This window comes from Trachemys scripta, chromosome 2, assembly GCF_013100865.1.
Source record: "Trachemys scripta elegans isolate TJP31775 chromosome 2, CAS_Tse_1.0, whole genome shotgun sequence".
NCBI lineage: Eukaryota > Metazoa > Chordata > Testudines > Emydidae > Trachemys > Trachemys scripta.
Genome location: NC_048299.1, coordinates 120,537,634 through 120,555,788, shown reverse-complemented (window position 1 = coordinate 120,555,788; position 18,155 = coordinate 120,537,634). Strand labels below are relative to the sequence as shown.

Here is an 18,155-nt window from a genome sequence, read left to right as displayed (position 1 = left end):
CCTAACTCCCCCCTCCTGAGACCCCCCCACCTGTACTCTGCCCAAAACCTTAAACCCCCAACCCCCAGACAGCCCCCCCCGAACTCCTGACCCATCCAACCCTCCCCCTGCTCCCTGCCTCTTGACTACCCCCCCCCCCAGAACCTCCCTGCCGCTTCTCTGACCCCTGGCCCCCTTACTGTGCTGCAGTGCAGCGCGCTCAACAGCGGGGGAGGGGAGCAGGGTCGGAGCTCCAGACTGCCGGAGGCCGAGGCGACGGCCTGCGATCTGTGAATGCAGGGCGGGGGGAGGGAGGGAGAGGAGGGGAGTGGTCTCAAGTTGCAGGAGAGAGGAGGGGGGAAGTGGAGGAGGGGTTTGGCTGCGGGTGCGAGTGGCACCATCCGGCCGGCTGCCCTGCAAGCTCTGCATGGGGGTGGGGGGAAGTCCGGACATTGACAAATTCCCCCCGGACGCTATTTTTAACAGAAAAAAGCCGGACATGTCCGGGGGAATCCGGACGAATGGTAACCCTAAAATATATTTAACACCATTATAAATGCTGGAGGCAAGCAGGGTTTGGGATGGTGGTTGACAGCTCACAACCCCTCATGTAATGACCTCGTGACCCCTGAGGGGTCCCTCCCCCAGTTTGAGAACCCCTGGTCTAGCTAATACTTTCTCCTGCCATGAGTGCAGGGGACAAACTGCTATCTGTAGGAATTTGCAAGATCAGCTAGCAGGCTCCCTTCCCAGAGTGGCTCCAGGCCAGCCCCCGCCTCCTAGCCGCGCGCTCTTGGCCCTGCCTCCTCCCCGGGTTGTGGGTGTGGCCTACGCGGTGCCGAGGGTTTCCTTGTCGGGGGTGGGAGGGCGTTTGCTTAGGCGCGTGCGCGGGGTCGGCATGGCGGAGGCGCAGCCGGGCTCAGGTAGGGCTCACGCGGGTCTTGGCTGTGACAGAGCTCCCCGGGGAAGGGGACTGCGGCTCAGGGACCTACTCGCCTTTAGAGCCTGCCCGTAGCGGAGTCTGGGGGCTGAACCGCCCCCCGGCGGGAACCCAGCTCGGCTGGCACGCGGCCCCGTGCGCGGCGCGAGCTCATGGCAGGGGTGGTTTGTTCGCGCGGGCACCAGCGAAGCCGCCTCCCTATATCTGTGCAAGCAGCAGTCTGCTCTGGGCAGGGCCCTTCCGCCCTCCACGCCGGGCCTTGCGACCCGCCGCTGGGAGAGAAAGAAATGATCTTGGCAAAGCTATAGGGGGACAGTGATTTGGTCTTCTAGAGCAATTTCTATGCCCTTGAGCTCGCTTCACAGCTCCTGCCAGCCATTTTTTCCCTAATAAAAATTGTAGTCAACTTGGGGAAAAAGTGAGGTTTTTTTCTAAGATAAATTAATTGTAATTTTGCTGTATTCTAATATCCTATCGGTGGGCACAAAGTATGATTTCACCATGTAATAATATAAGCAAAGACAAACAAATGCAAAAAGTTCAGGAACACAATTATAAAACCGAGTATTTCAAAGTCAGGAATCTTCAGTCCTTATTCTTACAGCAAGCTTCCTGCATAAGGCAGTCCCTCTTCCTGATGGGATAAACAGTTGTTTCTAGATCTAGTAAGTAGTGAGGTATTAATGGAGGCCACTAAAACTCATTTTTAAATATTTATTATCTGGGAATTTTATCTACATGAGGGTGTGTGTGTGTGTGGTGGTGGGGGTGGGTGGGAGGAGCAGGCCCTGGGGGTGGGCCAGAGGTTGGTGTATTGCAGAGGGAGACTGATTCATCCTCACCACACAGCAGGAGATCCTGACCTATGGGACTGGGCCCAGCTCTCCACTTTTACTCTTGGGGGCGGGGGGGGGATTCTGCCTGCCTGCAGAAAACCCTCCCCACCCTGGAATTTCTGTGCTTCCATGCAGAAAACAACAGAGAAGCAAAGGGAATGACCATGGGTGCAGTTTTTTTCAGGGGGAGGTTGCCCCCTCAACAGAGGTGAGGTATGGGGTTACATGCCACTGCCCCCCCCCTCATTTCTGCAAGCCCAGAGCTGCCAAGCTGAAGGAGGCTGACTCTGCAGCTGGACGCTGCCTCTTAGGTCCTAGTGCCAGTGGTGTTCCCCTTCTGTATGCTGGGAGCCTTCCTGTTTTCTGTGCAACAGTGAGTGCCAGTGGTGGGGGTGGGGAGAAGATGTGGGGAAAGAAGGAGGGTGGAATAGAGCCGGGGAAGGGAATGGAGAAGAAAAGGAGATAGGGTAATGGCTGGGGGAAGCAGGAGCCCAGCATGTGGCATCTCCTCGTCAACAGCTGGGGCTCCCTCCTTAAGCAGGCCCATCAAACCCTCACCCTGACGAGCCCTACCCCTCTACACTTGGACCCCTCCACTGAGCCCTAAGCAGCTGCACCAGGACCCCCACCTTATCAAGCCCTACTTCTGCAGCACCCAGACCCCCCACTGAGCCCCATCTCCCCACTCCCAGCCTCTTCCCCGCCCCCCCCCAAGCCCCAACCACCTTTACCTGGATCCCATGCAGAGTCCCATTGCCCCTGCAGCCGGACCCCCCACCAATGAACCCCTGTACATCCAGATCTCCCACTGAGCTGCCTGCACCCAGATTGCCCCACACAGAAACCTCTCACCCCATGCTAAGCCCCTCCACACTTGGATCCTGCTAGGCTGAGCCAGCCCAACCACACCTGGTCCAGAGAGGCAGGGCCCCAGGGTGTTTCTGGGGCAGGCCCAGACCTGTGTCAGGGTCAGGTGCAGCCTCACTGCCAAGTCCCTGTACCCTGGGGCTTCAGGGTGATCTCCCACCTCAATACAGCCAGTGGCCTATGCTCCCTTCTGCCATGCTGGAGCCACATTTATTGACAAAATTTGCAGAATTTTAAAATGTGTGCATAATTTTTATTTTTTTGGTGCAGAATTCCCTCAGGTTTGCTTTGCAACTTGGGCTTTTCAGTCTGGTACAGATGGGTATAACACAATTGAATGGCTGAAGTTGAAGCTAGACAACTTCAGACTGGAAATAAGATGTATATTTTTAACAGGGCAGGTAATTGTTACAATGGTTAGTGTCGATTCTCCTTCATTGACAACTTTTAAATAAAATTGGATGCTTTTCTGAAAGGTATGCTCTAGGAATTTTATCGACATTGCCTTGCCTATGTTATACAGGAGGTTAGACTAGATGATCACAGTGGTCCCTTTGGTCTTGGAATCTATGAATGTGTGGGGTGAGTTTATTTTATTTCATATTAGGCCTTATTTTTAAGCTTTGTATGGAAGAGTTATATTGTAGAGTCTGAAAATACTAGTTATTATTTCTCTCCCTTTACATTTAATATTATGTTGCGAGTAAGTAGTTAGGATGGTGTCATATGGTCATATAATGAAAGACTCTGGTGATCGAGGTAAAGCTCAAAATATTAAGATCTTTAAGCTAACATTCAAAAGTTTGTATATTGGGTGTTTATCTGAAGTAGCCTAACACTTTATCCACGTTCTGATCGTTAGCAGTATTTGGAGGAGAAAAACCAACTATGATTCTACTGTAATGTTGCTCTTACATTAAATGTCTCTGGGAAGTGTACTAAGACAAGGTCCAACAAGTGGACTGCATTTCCCCCTATTCTCCCTAGGAGTTGCTAGCGAAAAAACAAACTTTTTTCAACATACATATGGGGAATATGATCTTCCTTTCTTCCTTCTATTTTTTCCCCAGTTGCTGCTGCTGTTATGGAATGGCTAGGCTAAAGTAGTGAGTCTTATATTTTGTTCTGAAGGTGGTGGGGTCTTGTGATCGTTCTCACTTTCAGAATATGGTTCCTTGGTCTTGGATCAGTTGTTGAGAAAACTATAGCCCCTGTTTTCATGAGACTTAGCCTTAATGTTGACAGATTTATGGTTCCTGTGTAATTCATTTGTTGAGGGAGGCCTTGGGGAAAGGTACTTTCTTAACTTGTTCCGGTTCCTTGGAGGACTTTAAAAGTGAAGATGGCTATCTTGAAATTAACCTGGTTCTGTTATGTGCCAGTGAATGAGCAGGGGGTGATGTACTGCTGGTGGCTGGTGCTGCTGAGTTTTGAACTGGATAGAGTTTTCTTTAAGGTCAGACATTTACAGTCTATTACAGTGAGTTCCAAACTGTATTACTGCATCACTGTCATGAGGTCATCATACAACAGTAGGTGCACCATCTTCTTGCTAACTGCAGGAGACAGGAGGTGTTTTTGGAAGTTGTGGATGTGAGTGGCCAGAATTAATGAGTTGTTCAGAAGAAGCCCCAGTTTATGGCCTGACTTCACTATTGAGTGTAGACTCCCTCAGAGATGTGATGGTGGCAGCTAGGTCTTCCTACGTTCAGTTTTTGTCCCCTTGCTAATCTCCTTCAGATATTGAGGTAACTGAAGGATAGCGTTATTAGCATCAGAAGTGAGGAACATGCTGTTTATTACCTGTATGCTATTGACATTGTAGACCATGTGCTGTGATTTTTCTAAGTGGCTCCATATAGTTGTCAAATGGAATGAGTAATAGTGGCATCCAGAAAGAGTACTCTGGCAGAAGAGAAGCAATTGCCCATCACTGCTTTGCATGCTGTGGTCAGATGTTCAGCTGTGTGTGGAGGTTCTTTCTGCCCAGATAGCCCATAGAGCAGGCTCCGATCGAACTGCCCAATAAGACCACAAGACTTGGTTTATTAGTGAAGGCACCCAACCAGGTTTTCCAGCTTAATGGTTACAGGTATACTAACACGTGTATTACCATGACAATGGACCGGTTCAGTCACTGGTGGGACTTTCCACTGCATCCTAGGCAAGATGAAGGGTTAAAGTGCGGTATCCCAACCTTGTAGACTGAGACAATCAATCTGGGATAAACAACTTACGTATCACCTTACATGTTCCATGACATGTTTGTTACCTCCCCTTGTACTTTTCTTCTGATGTTTCAGACAAAACATCCCTATTCACCACCTGTCTTTGTATTTTTACTCCTGATGTTTCAGATAAAATATCACAATTCATCACTTTTATCAAACGATTTTATCGTATGCTAGGTTGGGGTGTTCTTGTGCTGGCCTGCTGGAATGTGTTTACATATTCGGTGTTGTGACTGGGGTCCCGGGGAGTCATACTGAAGTTACTCAGTTAGGGTAAACTGCAAAGAATGGGGCAGACAATCCCCAAAGCCAGTGGATATTCCAATACTTAAATTTTACTAAGCTAGCACAAAACAGCTTCTATAATACCCTACTGGTAACCAAGAAGCCAACAACACAGTTCCCTTAGAGCAGGAGTGCAGAACCGTTTTTCTATCGGGGGCCCACTGACCCACAAAAAAATCAGTCGCGGGCCACACAGAGCCCCCCCTCCCCATCTAAAATGATAGTACCATAGAGTAACAACTATATTTTTTTGCTCAAACATGAACATTTAAGAATAGTCCAGAAGGAAGACAGGCAGTTCTTAAGAAAGTAGTATGAAATAAAAAAGTTTACCAATCTGAAGATCCTGCATGTTCAGACATGTTCCTTTCATCATCTTCAACGCAGCTTCCTCCTGAGAAGGAACACTTCTCATGATGTTCATAGAATATCAGGGTTGGAAAGGACCTCAGGAGGTCATCTAGTCCAACCCCCTGCTCAAAGCAGGACCAAACAATGTTGTTTCATTCGGGCAACCAGGCCTTGCATTTCTTTGTTGCACTTTTTGCATTTTGCACACATGCCTGTCTTACCCACAGGTAGAGGAACTTCATTAAAATATTCCCAAACTGGGTCTCTTTTATGGCCTGCTGCCATTACAGGTTTTCCCTTCTAGTGAGAGAATGGTATGGTAGATCTCAAATCAATGAAGGCTACCCTCAAAGACCTCAAGACTTCTGGAATATGCTGCTCAAACAGTTTCACTTTTGTTTCTACTGCCTGTCCCTCCCTTCTCACACTTCTCTCCAGACTTCTTCTCCTTGTCCAGATCTATTCCGCCCCCAACAATCTTCTATTCATTGAACTTTTTAAAACTTTGCACTTTTAGAGAGGTAAGAGATTGACTCTGAGTACACAAATTTGCAGAGGGACAACAGGGTTGAGGTCTGTTATTTCTCTCCTCTATATATTATTTATTTATTTAAAAACATTTTTTGCTGTTAACAAGCATGTTATCTCTGGAGACACAAATCCACAGTTTGAGAACTGCAAAACTAAGCACCTCTGATGGTATCTTCTTGACTGAGCACTGAGTCCCATTGGGTAGATAGAAAGATTAACCTAAATAATCTATATAGAAGCCCCTGAAACCTCATAAGATTGGGTCCCTAAATCCATAAACTATTGGAACTCATTTACAAAACTTTTCTTAAACATTACATGAATATATTGTTTCATACTATAGAATTAGAATTTATAATCCCTATTCCATGATGAGATATCTTTGAGCTATAATGTATCCTGATAAAACTATCTTTAGATAGGGTTTTTCCTCAAAAATCCAATTTAAATATCCCCCCTTTTTTTTTAAATCAATGATTTTTATCCACCCTGGTAAATACACAAAAACACAAACATTATCTCTCCATAGGTTTTTTGAGGGTTATTTATTTTGCAGGCTGTTTAACACTTTATAGCCATGTGTCACACTAGTCTGTAGAACCAATTCCCACTCACACAGAGGGAAGGACTTCTACGCCAAGTACTTCCTGATATCGAAGAAGAATGGTGGTTGGAAACCCATTCTGGATCTAAGATCGCTGAAGAGATCTGTTATGACACAAAGCTTCAAGATGGTTACTTTTGCAGCAATAATCCCGTCTCTGGACCAGCGGAACTGGTTCTTGGTCCTCGACATACAAGATACTTACGCATATCGCGATCCATCCGTCCCGTAGAAGCTTTCTACAGTTCGATCTGGTGCAGGATCACTTTCAATACAAGATGCTCCCATTTGGTCTATCATCCGCACCAAGAGTATTCTCAAAGGTCCTTTCTGTGGCAGCGGTGCACCTTCGCACAAAAGGAATTATGATATTCCCATATCTAAACGATTGGCTTCTCAAAGCACACTCCTTCGAATTGAGGGCCACACAAAAGACGATGGACATATTCCTTCAGCTGGGACTATAGGTAAATATCCACAAGCTCACAGTAGTGCCAGTACAACATCTGGAATTCATAGGAGCCTACCTGGAAGCGGTAGTGGCCAAAGCATGCCTTCCGTCACAAAGATTCAACACCTTAGCCAACTTAATCTCAACGATCCAGGCCAGCCCTAAGACTTCTGCCAGAAATGGTCTTCATCTACTGGGACATATGGCAGCAGGCACCTTTGTAATAAATCATGCAAGACTTCACATGAGCTGCCTTCAAGGATGGCTCAGAACGGTATATGTACCAAGCAAACACAGCTGAAACAAATTTCTGTTGATGCCCTCAGCTGTGAAAAACTCCCTTGACTGGTGGAAAGAACCTCACAATATCTGTTTAGAGGTTCCCTTCACTCAACCACCCCCAACATGACAACAGATGCATCCCTATTTGGATGGGAAGCCAACATGGACACCCACACTGTTCAAGGAAAATGCTCCCCTCTCAAATTCACACATCATTTCAACTTACTAGAACTCTGAGCAGTCAGAAATGCCTGCTCATATTTCTTGCCACTGATCGGGGCAAGCATATAGAGATCAATAGTCAAAAATCTCATGTATGTTTCACATAAACCATGAGGGAGGAGCAAGATCACTTTCCCTGTGTGGTGGGGCAGTGAAACTCTGGAATTGGTGCATTCGCCACCACATCAGCATCTCAGCAGCTTACTTCCCAGGCATACAGAACACTGCAGTGGACGCTCTCCGAGGGAATTTTTCTCAGGCTTATGAATGGGAAATAGACCTTCCATTCTCCACAGCATATTTCTACATTGGGGAGTCCCCAAAGATAAGTTTATTCACCACAACCAAGAAAAAGGAGTGCTTGCAGTTCTGCTCCAGGGCCAACTTGGGCATCACTCACTCAGAGATGCCTTTCTCCTACACTGGAACACAAATCTCTTCTATGACTTTCTGCCAGTTCCTCTAATATCCAAGGTCCTGCTCACGATACGAAGAGAGAGCACTTGGGTTATACTTATAGCTCTCATCTGGGCAAGACAAACATGATTTCATACTTTACTCAATTGGTGATTTGTCCGCCAATCACTCTCCAGCCTGTTCCTCATCTCCTCTTTCAGGATGCTGGCCAGACCCATCCAGTATACAGGTTCTCTGACTCAAGGCATGGTTCCTCAGTGATTTCAAATCTTGGAAATGGCCTGCTCTGAGGATATAAAGATTGCACTGTTACATAGCGGGAAACTACTCATCACACATATATTCCAAAGAGGAAGAGATTCCAGCTCTGGTGTGACTTGAGGCACATTAGTCCTATATCCTCTCTACTACCACTTGTGCTACATTAAATCCTACAACTAAAAATGTTAGAATTATCTCTAAGCTCCATAAAAGTGCATCTCACAGCCATCACCACCTTTCATCATAAGATAGATGGTTATTCTGTATTCTCCCATCCGACAATAAGAAGATTTTTGAAGGGTATGAATAACCTCTTTCCACAAATCAGATGTCCTACAGCAGCATAGGATCTCATAACTTTGAGCAGCGCAGAGAAACGCTTAAGGTCTATGACAATAGCAGCTCTGGCTTGAGGCTGAAAACGTATCTGTTCTATGGTGATCTATACGGAATCCTTAGTGCTTGCTCTTCCAAGATGCCCTAAATGCTACTAGATACGACAGAGGCAACTGACGCAGTCTGTTGGTGAAATAGAAACATAACTGCTCTGTTGAACTGGTGGATCAGAGGGATGAAGAACTGCACTGCAGTGTGTCAGTGGTGTTGCTGAGATCTTCATGGGATCCCAGCATCCAGACATGGCAGTGGAGATGGCAGCTGAGATCTTGTCAGGAAGGAGGAGAATACTGACAAAGAACTTTCTATACTAGATATACAGTTTTGATTACAATATGTACAATTGGAGCTGTTTTTTCAAGCTTTGAGGCTAGAGAGAGTTTTCTGAATTGTTACGAATGTTGCCATTAGTGTTTTGGTAAACGAGCGGAGTGGAAGTTTCCCCTTTTGTCCTTGCTTTGCCACTTTGCACTCTGCTCTGCCTTCACAGTTTTCCCTACCTCCCTGGTGTTATCAACAGCTGCCATGCCCAGCACTTCTAATCTGGTTCCTGTGTAATTTCCAAACTTTCATAGATTCTAAAACGAGGAGTGATCACTGTGATCATCTAATTTGACCTCCTGTATGAGGCAGGCCATAGAACTTCCCCAAAATAATTCCTAAAGCATGCATATTTCAGCTCAGTACTAATGTGGACACGAGAACGAATGGATATAAACTGGCGGTGGGGAAGTTTAGGCTTGAAATTAGACGAAGGTTTCTAACCGTCAGAGGGGTGAAATTTTGGAATAGCCTTCCGAGGAAAACAGTGGGGGCGAAAGACCTCTCTGGCTTTAAGATTAAGCTTGATAAGTTTATGGAGGGAGTGGTTTGATGGGATAACGTGATTTTAGTCAATTAATCAACAGCGTGCTATCGCTGGTAAATAGTATCAATGGTCAATGAGGGTCTGGCTGGAGAATCTTGCCTGCATGCTCGGGGTTCTACTGATCGCCATATTTGGGGTCGGGAAGGAATTTTCCTCCAGGGTAGATTGGCTGAGGCCCTGGAGGTTTTTCGCCTTCCTCCGCAGCATGGGGCGGGGGTCGCTAGCTGGAGGATTTTCTGCGACTTGAAGTCCTTAAATCACAGGATTTTGGGACTTCAACAGCTGAGTCAAGGGAAAGGGGGTGGGTCAGCTTTTGTGGCCTGCATCATGCGGGAGGTCAGACTAGATGATCATACTGGTCCCTTCTGACCTTAAAGTCTATGAGTCTGAGTCATATATATAATATAATTTTTTTTATCCATCTTGACTTTTCCCTTTACTCTTTTCTCCCTTTTGATGCATAGACTGCTGTTTCTAGTTAAGAAGGAAGTTCCTGGGTCAGTCTAAATGTTTGGCTGAGCCATATGTCATGTACAGACTCAAAATGGTGGATAAATAGGGAAGGTTATTGTAGTTATACAGTAACTACAATTTACATACTTCTAATTTAATGCCTGAAAAACAGATCTAAGCATATAATATGGTCTCCATATTGGAAGAGAAGGTTCGAGGGCTGGAGAAACAAGTATCGACTCTGTGTTGCATAAGGGAAAATGAAGATTTCCTGGACAGACGTCAGGAGATGCTTCTACGGCCACAATGTTCTGAAGATTCAGAGCAGGCGCAGCAGGGACAGAAGGATTGTGAAGAGGTTTGGCAGCATGTGACCTCCAGAAGGAGAAAAAGGAGCGTCCATGCACCAGCAATGGAGATACAGGTGAACAATCGTTTCCATGTTCTCTCTACAGGTACTAATGTGGAGAGTGGACTAGATGACCCATCTGAGGGAAGGGAGCAGAAAGAGACTCCACCAATTTGAAGGCAAAAGATGCACTGTCCTAGGGATGGGGGTTCCACGACCATCACTCCCAAGAGGAGGAGGAGGATGGTGGTGGTGGTCAGGGACTCCCTCCTCAGGGGGACTGAGTCATCTATCTGCCGCCCCGACCGGGAAAACCGAGAGGTCTGCTGCTTGCCAGGAGCTAGGATACACGATGTGATGGAGAGACTGCCGAGACTCATCAAGCCCTCGGATCGCTACCCCTTCCTGCTTTTCCACGTGATACTGCCAAGAATGACCTTGAGCAGATCACTGCAGACTACGTGGCTCTGGGAAGAAGGATAAAGGAGTTTGAGGCGCAAGTGGTGTTCTCGTCCATTCTCCCTGTGCAAGGAAAAGGCCTGGGTAGAGACAGTCGAATCGTGGAAGTCAACGAATGGCTACGCAGGTGGTGTTGGAGAGAAGGCTTTGGATTCTTCGACCATGGGGTGGTGTTCCAAGAAGGAAGAGTGCTAGGCAGAGACGGGCTCCACCTAACAAAGAGAGGGAAGAGCATCTTCGCCAGCAGGCTAGCTAACCTAGTGAGGAGGGCTTTACCCTAGGTTCACCAGGGGAAGGAGACCAAAGCCCTGAGATAAGTGGGGAAATGGGATCCTGGGAGGAAGCATAAGCAGGAGAGCACAAGAGGGGAGGACTCCTTTCTCATACGGAGAAAGAGGGATGATCGATGAGTTATCTTAAGTGCCTATACACAAATGCAAGAGGCCTGGGAAACAAGCAGGGAGAACTGGAAGTCCTTGCACAGTCAGGGAACTATGATGCAATTGGAATAACAGAGACTTGGTGGGATAACTCACATGACTGGAGTACTGTTATGGATGGATATAAACTGTTCAGGAAGGACAGGCAGGGCAGAAAAGGTGGGGAAGTTGCGTTGTATGTAAGAGAGGAGTATGACTGCTCAGAGCTCCGGTATGAAACTGCAGAAAAACCTGAATCTCTCTGGATAAAGTTGAGAAGTGTGAACAACAAGGGCGATGTCGTGGTTGGAGTCTGCTATAGACCACCAGACCAGGGGGATGAGGTGGACAAGGTTTTCTTCTGGCAACTAGCAGAAGTTGCTAGATCGCAGGCCCTGGTTCTCATGGGAGACTTTAATCACCCTGATATCTGCTGGGAGAGCAATACAGCGGTGCACAGACAATCCAGGAAGTTTTTGGCAAGTATAGGGGACAATTTCCTGGTGCAAGTGCTGGAGGAACCAACTAGGGGCAGAGCTTTTCTTGACCTGCTGCTCACAAACAGGGAAGAATTAGTAGGGGAAGCAAAAGTGGATGGGAACCTGGGAGGCAGTGACCATGAGATGGTCGAGTTCAGGATCCTGACACAAGGAAGAAAGGAAACCAGCAGAATACGGACCCTGGACTTCAGAAAAGCAGACTTTGACTCCTTCAGGGAACAGATGGGCAGGACCCCCTGGGAGAATAACATGAAGGGCAAAGAGGTCCAGGAGACCTGGCTGTATTTTAAAGAATCCTTTTGCGGTTGCAGGAACAAACCATCCCAAAGCGTAGAAAGAATAGTAAATATGGCAGGCAACCAGCTTGGCTAAACAGTGAAATCCTTGGTGATCTTAAACGCAAAAAAGAAGCTTACAAGAAGTGGAAGATTGGACAAATGACCAGGGAGGAGTATAAAAATATTGCTCAGGCATGCAGGAGTGAAATCAGGAAGGCCAAATCACACTTGGAGTTGCAGCTAGCAAGAGATGTTAAGAGTAACAAGAAGGGTTTCTTCAGGTATGTTAGCAACAAGAAGAAAGTCAAGGAAAGTGTGGGCCCCTTACTGAATGAGGGAGGCAACCTAGTGACCGAGGATGTGGAAAAAGCTAATGTACTCAATGCTTTTTTTTTTTTGCCTCTGCCTTCACGAACAAGGTCAGCTCCCAGACTGCTGCACTGGGCAGCACAATATGGGGAGAAGGTGACCAGCCCTCTGTGGAGAAAGAAGTGGTTCGGGACTATTTAGAAAAACTGGACGTGCACAAGTCCATTGTGCCGGATGCGCTGCATCCGAGGGTGCTAAAGGAGTTGGCGGATGAGATTGCAGAGCCATTGGCCATTATCTTTGAAAACTCATGGCGATCGGGGGAGGTCCCGTATGACTGGAAAAAAGCTAATGTAGTGCCCATCTTTAAAAAAGGGAAGGAGGAGGATCCGGGGAACTACAGGCCAGTCAGCCTCACCTCAGTCCCTGGAAAAACCATGGAGCAGGTCCTCAAGGAATCAATTATGAAACACTTAGAGGAGAGGAAAGTGATCAGGAACAGTCAGCATGGATTCACCAAGGGCAAGTCGTGCCTGACTAACCTAATTGCCTTCTATGATGAGATAACTGGCTCTGTGGATGAGGGGAAAGCAGTGGATGTGTTTTTCCTCGACTTTAGCAAAGCTTTTGATACGGTCTCCCACAGTATTCTTGCCACCAAGTTAAAGAAGTATGCGCTGGATGAATGGACTGTAAGGTGGATAGAAAGCTGGCTAGATTGTCGGGCTCAACAGGTAGTGATCAATGGCTCCATGTCTAGTTGGCAGCCAGTTTCAAGCGGAGTGCCCCAAGGGTCGGTCCTGGGGCCGGTTTTGTTTAATATCTTTATTAATGATCTGGAGGATGGTGTGGACTACACTCTCAGCAAGTTTGCAGATGACACTAAACAAGGAGGCATGGTAGATACACTAGAGGATAGGGATCGGATACAGAGGGACCTAGACAAATTAGAGGATTGGGCCAAAAAAACCCTGATGAGGTTCAACATGGACAAGTGCAGAGTCCTGCACTTAGGACGGAGGAATCCCATGCACTGCTACAGACTAGGGACCGAATGGCTAGGTAGCAGTTCTGCAGAAAAGGACCTAGGGGTCACAGTGGATGAGAAGTTGGATATGAGTCAACAGTGTGCTCTTGTTGCCAAGAAGGCTAACAGCATTTTGGGCTGTATAAGTAGGGGCATTGCCAGCAGATCGAGGAACGTGATCGTTCCCCTTTATTTGACATTGGTGAGGCCTCATCTGGAATACTGTGTCCAGTTTTGGGCCCCACACTAAAAGAAGGATGTGGAAAAATTGTAAAGAGTCCAGCGGAGGGCAACAAAAATGATTATGGGTCTGGAGCACATGACTTATGAGGAGAGGCTGAGGGAACTGGGATTGTTTAGTCTCCAGAAGAGAAGAATGAGGCGGGATTTGATAGCAGCCTTCAACTACCTGAAGGGGGTTCCAAAGAGGATGGAGCTCGGCTGTTCTCAGTGGTGGCAGATGACAGAACAAGGAGCAATGGTCTCAAGTTGCAGTGGGGGAGGTCCAGGTTGGATATTAGGAAACACTGTTTCACTAGGAGGGTGGTGAAGTACTGGAATGCGTTACCTAGGGAGGTGGTGGAGTCTCCTTCCTTGGAAGTTTTTAAGGCACGGCTTGACAAAGCCCTGGCTGGTATGATTTAGTTGGGAATTGGTCCTGCTTTGAGGAGGGGGTTGGACTAGATGTCCTCTTGAGGTCCCTTCCAACCCCGATATTCTATGATTCTATGATAATGGCAATATGTCAGTGGGGATTTCTTCGGTGCACCAGATTTGAGCAGCAGCAAATGAAGCTTGTTTGTCAGTGTTTCTCCCCCGACTTTCAGTACTTCAGCGGTATGCCATCAGGACCTGATGTCTTATTATTCTTCATTTGCTTAATTGCTTTGCAGACCTCTTCAGCTGTTGGTGGATTGGCAAGAGTTTCCCGGATTGGGTGCTGAATGATGGAGTTGATGGTGTTATCAGTCACAGTCTATTCTCAATTTTAGAAGCTTTTGATAGTGTTCCTTCCAGTGCTTTTTGATGGGTTCATTATTTTTAAGAAGGATACTGCCATCTTCGGATCTTCGTGGTGTGAGGCCACATGAGCTTGGTCCGTAAAGGTCTTTGTCTCACAAAAAAAGCTCTGCGTATTGTGTCTGTCAACGAATGCTTGGATTTCTTTTGCTTTGTCCTCCCACCAGTCGTTTTTGATTTCTCGGATCCTCCTTTGAACTTCAGCTTTGAACTGATGGAAAGAGCTTTGCTTCTTACTGGATGATGGATGGTTTTGCCAGACCCAGAAACTTTTCTCTTCCGGTCCAAAAGGGCTGTGATCTCAATGTTGTTGCCGCCATCAGGACTGCTTTGAAGACGGGTAACAAGGCTGATGGAGTCCTTATGAGCCTCATGATTGGGAAGCCCTAAAACAGACCATCCTTCTTTGACACTGGTGTTGTCATTTCCAGGGTGCATATGGTCTGTTTTTCACTGAGGAGTGCTTGGAAGTTCTCTTGGTGCACTGTGGATTGAAGTCTTTGGATGTTGTATTGCTGTCTGTATGGTTTGGATTGCTTTCTATGTTTTGATGCAATCTTAGTGAACATGACTGACCTCACCAGGCGGTGATCAGCCCAGCAGTTGTTGGCTCCTCTCATGATGTGGGTGATTTGGACATCTGTTAGCTCCTGTGTTCTTACAATGACATGGTCTAGGAGGCGCTATTGTTTTGAGCGGGGGTGTTGCCAAGTTATTTTGTACTTGTTGCTTTGTCTGAAGTTTGTGTTTGTGATCACAAGGTTGTGCTCTGAGCATTTGCTGAGTAGAAGGATGTCATTGGAATTGATCTTGCCCACTCCTTTCTCATAGAGCTACTCCATACATTAGAATCTCGGCCAACTCTTGTGTTAAAGTCCCCTAAGAGGATTATCTTATCTGTTTTTGGAATAGATGACAGAAATTTATCAAGGTCAGCGTAGAAGGTTATTTCTGTTCTTCTTCAGTGTCAAATGTTGGTGCATATGCACTGATGGTGGTGTCAAATGACTTATTGACCAATTGGATACAGAGGATCCTAAGGTGCTCGTTGATGCCAACGGCGAACTTAATCAGGCAGTTGACTAGAAGGTTCTTGATTGCAAAACCGACACTGTATTTGCCTGTCGCTTGCTGGTTTTCCTTTCCAGAAGAAAGTGTAACCACCACCCTCTTCCCTCAAGTGGCGTTCATCTGCACATCTTGTCTCACTGAAAGTAGCAGTGTCGATGTTGTACCTTGAGAGTTTCCGGGCAACAATTGCTGTTCTGTATTTTTTGTCTTTCACTTTTTGGGTCATCTAGTTAGGGTACAGACATTCCAAGTTGCAAGAAACATTTTTGGTTTTTGACCGCATTGGGAGTGATCTTTCTGGATGCAGTTATCCAGTCGGGTATGGTGGGATAGTTTGTTTGGGGCACCTTTTCTAGCTCCTTCCCCATATTACATAAGCAGAGGGGTTCCTAAAAAGGCCTGCTCAGTTGTGACTGCTGTGCCAGTCCGGAGGCACACGATGACCATCTTGCGGTCACAGCCTGTGTGTAGGTCTGTGACTAGGGACTCCTTGTGATCACTTCACTTGTCCCCATCGCCACTCACTCATCGCTGCAGGACTTTTATGGGTGGGGTGGGGAGAAAGTTCTTCCTGTGAAAGAAGCTTGTGCGTGAGTACTTTAATGTTGGGGAGCCGTTGCACACCAGCAGCCACACAGATCTTAACAGAAGAGGCACCTGTGTCTGGTGGCAAGGAGGTCCCTGTGGGTTTCTTCTCCATTGCAGCCTTCATCTGCCTTTGCAGCCATTGAGAGGTAATCCTGCTTTATCTGCCTGCTCTGTCATTGAGATCTTACACTCGGTTGTGTTGGGCTGTGTTTTGTCTGGTACCTTGCCTTCGACCTTACCGCCTTGGGTGGCCCTACCAGGAGTGCAGGACTCCTGACGGCATCACTTGTAGGGTCATAAGTATACTCAAGCTTCTTCACCATGGCAGCCCAAGGAGAAGCTGCAGTGTGTACATAGCCACAGTAAAAAACAGTTCTAAGATGTAAGGATACAGACAATCCATAAAATCATACTGAATCCATAAGCTGTACATAGACAGATTCCCCAAATCATTGCAATAACCTTGACGCTAAAGTTGGTGGTACTTATTAACCAGGAGGACATGAGACTTATTTATACATGTTTATTTAAGCAATTGAATAGCATAACGTTTTTATTCAGCTTCTTAATTTTTACAGTTGTTAGAAAATAGTGTGACACAACTTTTATTTATTAGATAACTTCTTACTTGGAATTTGTGTCATGCTGCATTTGGATCAAAATTGGAATTCAATTACATGTACAAAACAAGCATTTTAAAATAGTTTATTAGTTAAATAAAACTACCTGAAATGTGTTTTCATGGTTTCAGGCAGCTGCACCTGTATTCCCAATCTGTAGTCCAACAAGGGTACCCAGTTTAGGGTGCAAGCTCCCAGCTGTCACCTCTCTTGGGTGAAGACCCACATCTCACTCCATATTGACCTTTAAGACTGCACAGCTCCCTGTTGTATCCTGTCATATCCATAGCAAGCCAGACTGCCTAAACAGGCCAACCCCTGTGCTTTGCTTTCTTTTCAATGTATTGCCCACAGTTATGAGTTATCATACAGTTTCTTCTAAGCAAGCACATTCAAGCTGAGTCTACACCTAAAACTTAAGTCAACCAAGCTACATTGCTCAAGGCTCTGGAAAAAATTCATGCGATGTATTGAGGTCAACCTAACCCCCCGCAGTGTACACTGCTACCACCTCTCAAGGAAGTGTATTTACTACAGCGATAGGGGGGCAGGGGGGAAGTACAACCCTTTCCATCACGTAATAAGTCTACACTATAGCACTACAGCTTATTCTTAAGGTACAAGAATTACATTGAAAACATATTAAAGAATAAAAGAACCTACACGCATGCCAAAAATCTTACCAGAGATAATCCCAACTCCAGCCTAGGGCTCTGGAAGGTTTTAGTCCTTCAAAAACCCATCATAGGTTTCCCCATGGTTACGAGTTCATCTCTATTATAGATCCAGAAGCAGAACCCAGGCCAGGCACGTGAGCTGTTTCTCCTTGTACAGCTCAGGCCTTTGCTGATTACCTGTTAAAGAAAGGCCAAAATCAGACAATGAATGATCTTGGGGTAGCTTCTAAAGGCTGGGTTTTTGGATAAGTAGAGTTAGAGAATTTGCATTAAGCTGTCCCCAGGGATTCCCCCAGGAAATCCATTTTAACAGGTATTGTCCCAAAAGTCCATAGTTGTTTGGCAGGTTTTCAGTATAGATTTTTGAACTCTCAGGTCTCACATCACCACCCCCACCACCTCACGTGGTTATGTACAGTCCCGTCTCATAAAAATGCATAAACTTAATACAATAAAGTCCTTTAAGGATATTACAGGAAATAGCCCTGTCACGTCCTGAGTACATTTAAAAAAACAAACAAACAAACAAAAACCCACAAAATGTTTTGTATCTTAAACTGATAGGAACTCTGATTAGTGAATTAACAGATTGTTTCTGGTTATCATGGGCCAGATTTTTCAAAGGTGTTTAGGTACCTAAATATGCAGATTTGGTTCCTTGTGGGATTTTCAGAAGTGCCTAAGAGCAGGTTAACTTGCCCCATGTGCTTCACATTTTTAGAGTTAATAGATCCCATCCACTACTACCTGGGTTTTATTCATAGATTGGAAGGGGGAAAACAAGCTTTCCTGGTTTTTCAATTCCAAACTGGTTTCTTAAATTTGTTTTCTTCTTGGACTAGTTGATTCATTCTCCCTGCACCT

At 46.1% G+C, this 18,155-nt stretch overlaps 1 protein-coding gene across 4 annotated transcripts in view; it reads left to right on the top strand.

Moving 5' to 3' along the window:
• The first annotated feature begins 847 nt into the window (after positions 1-847).
• The window catches only part of NFX1 (nuclear transcription factor, X-box binding 1), a 196,391-nt gene continuing 179,083 nt past the window's right edge, over positions 848-18,155 (top strand). For all 4 annotated transcript variants that reach the window (XR_004644583.1, XR_004644584.1, XM_034761492.1 and 1 more), the window contains exon 1: positions 848-902. Coding sequence is in view for 2 of the 4 variants with exons in the window: in XM_034761492.1 (XP_034617383.1) it covers positions 878-902 (25 nt within the window). In the remaining 2 variants the exon portion in view is untranslated. The remainder of the gene's footprint in view (positions 903-18,155) is intronic.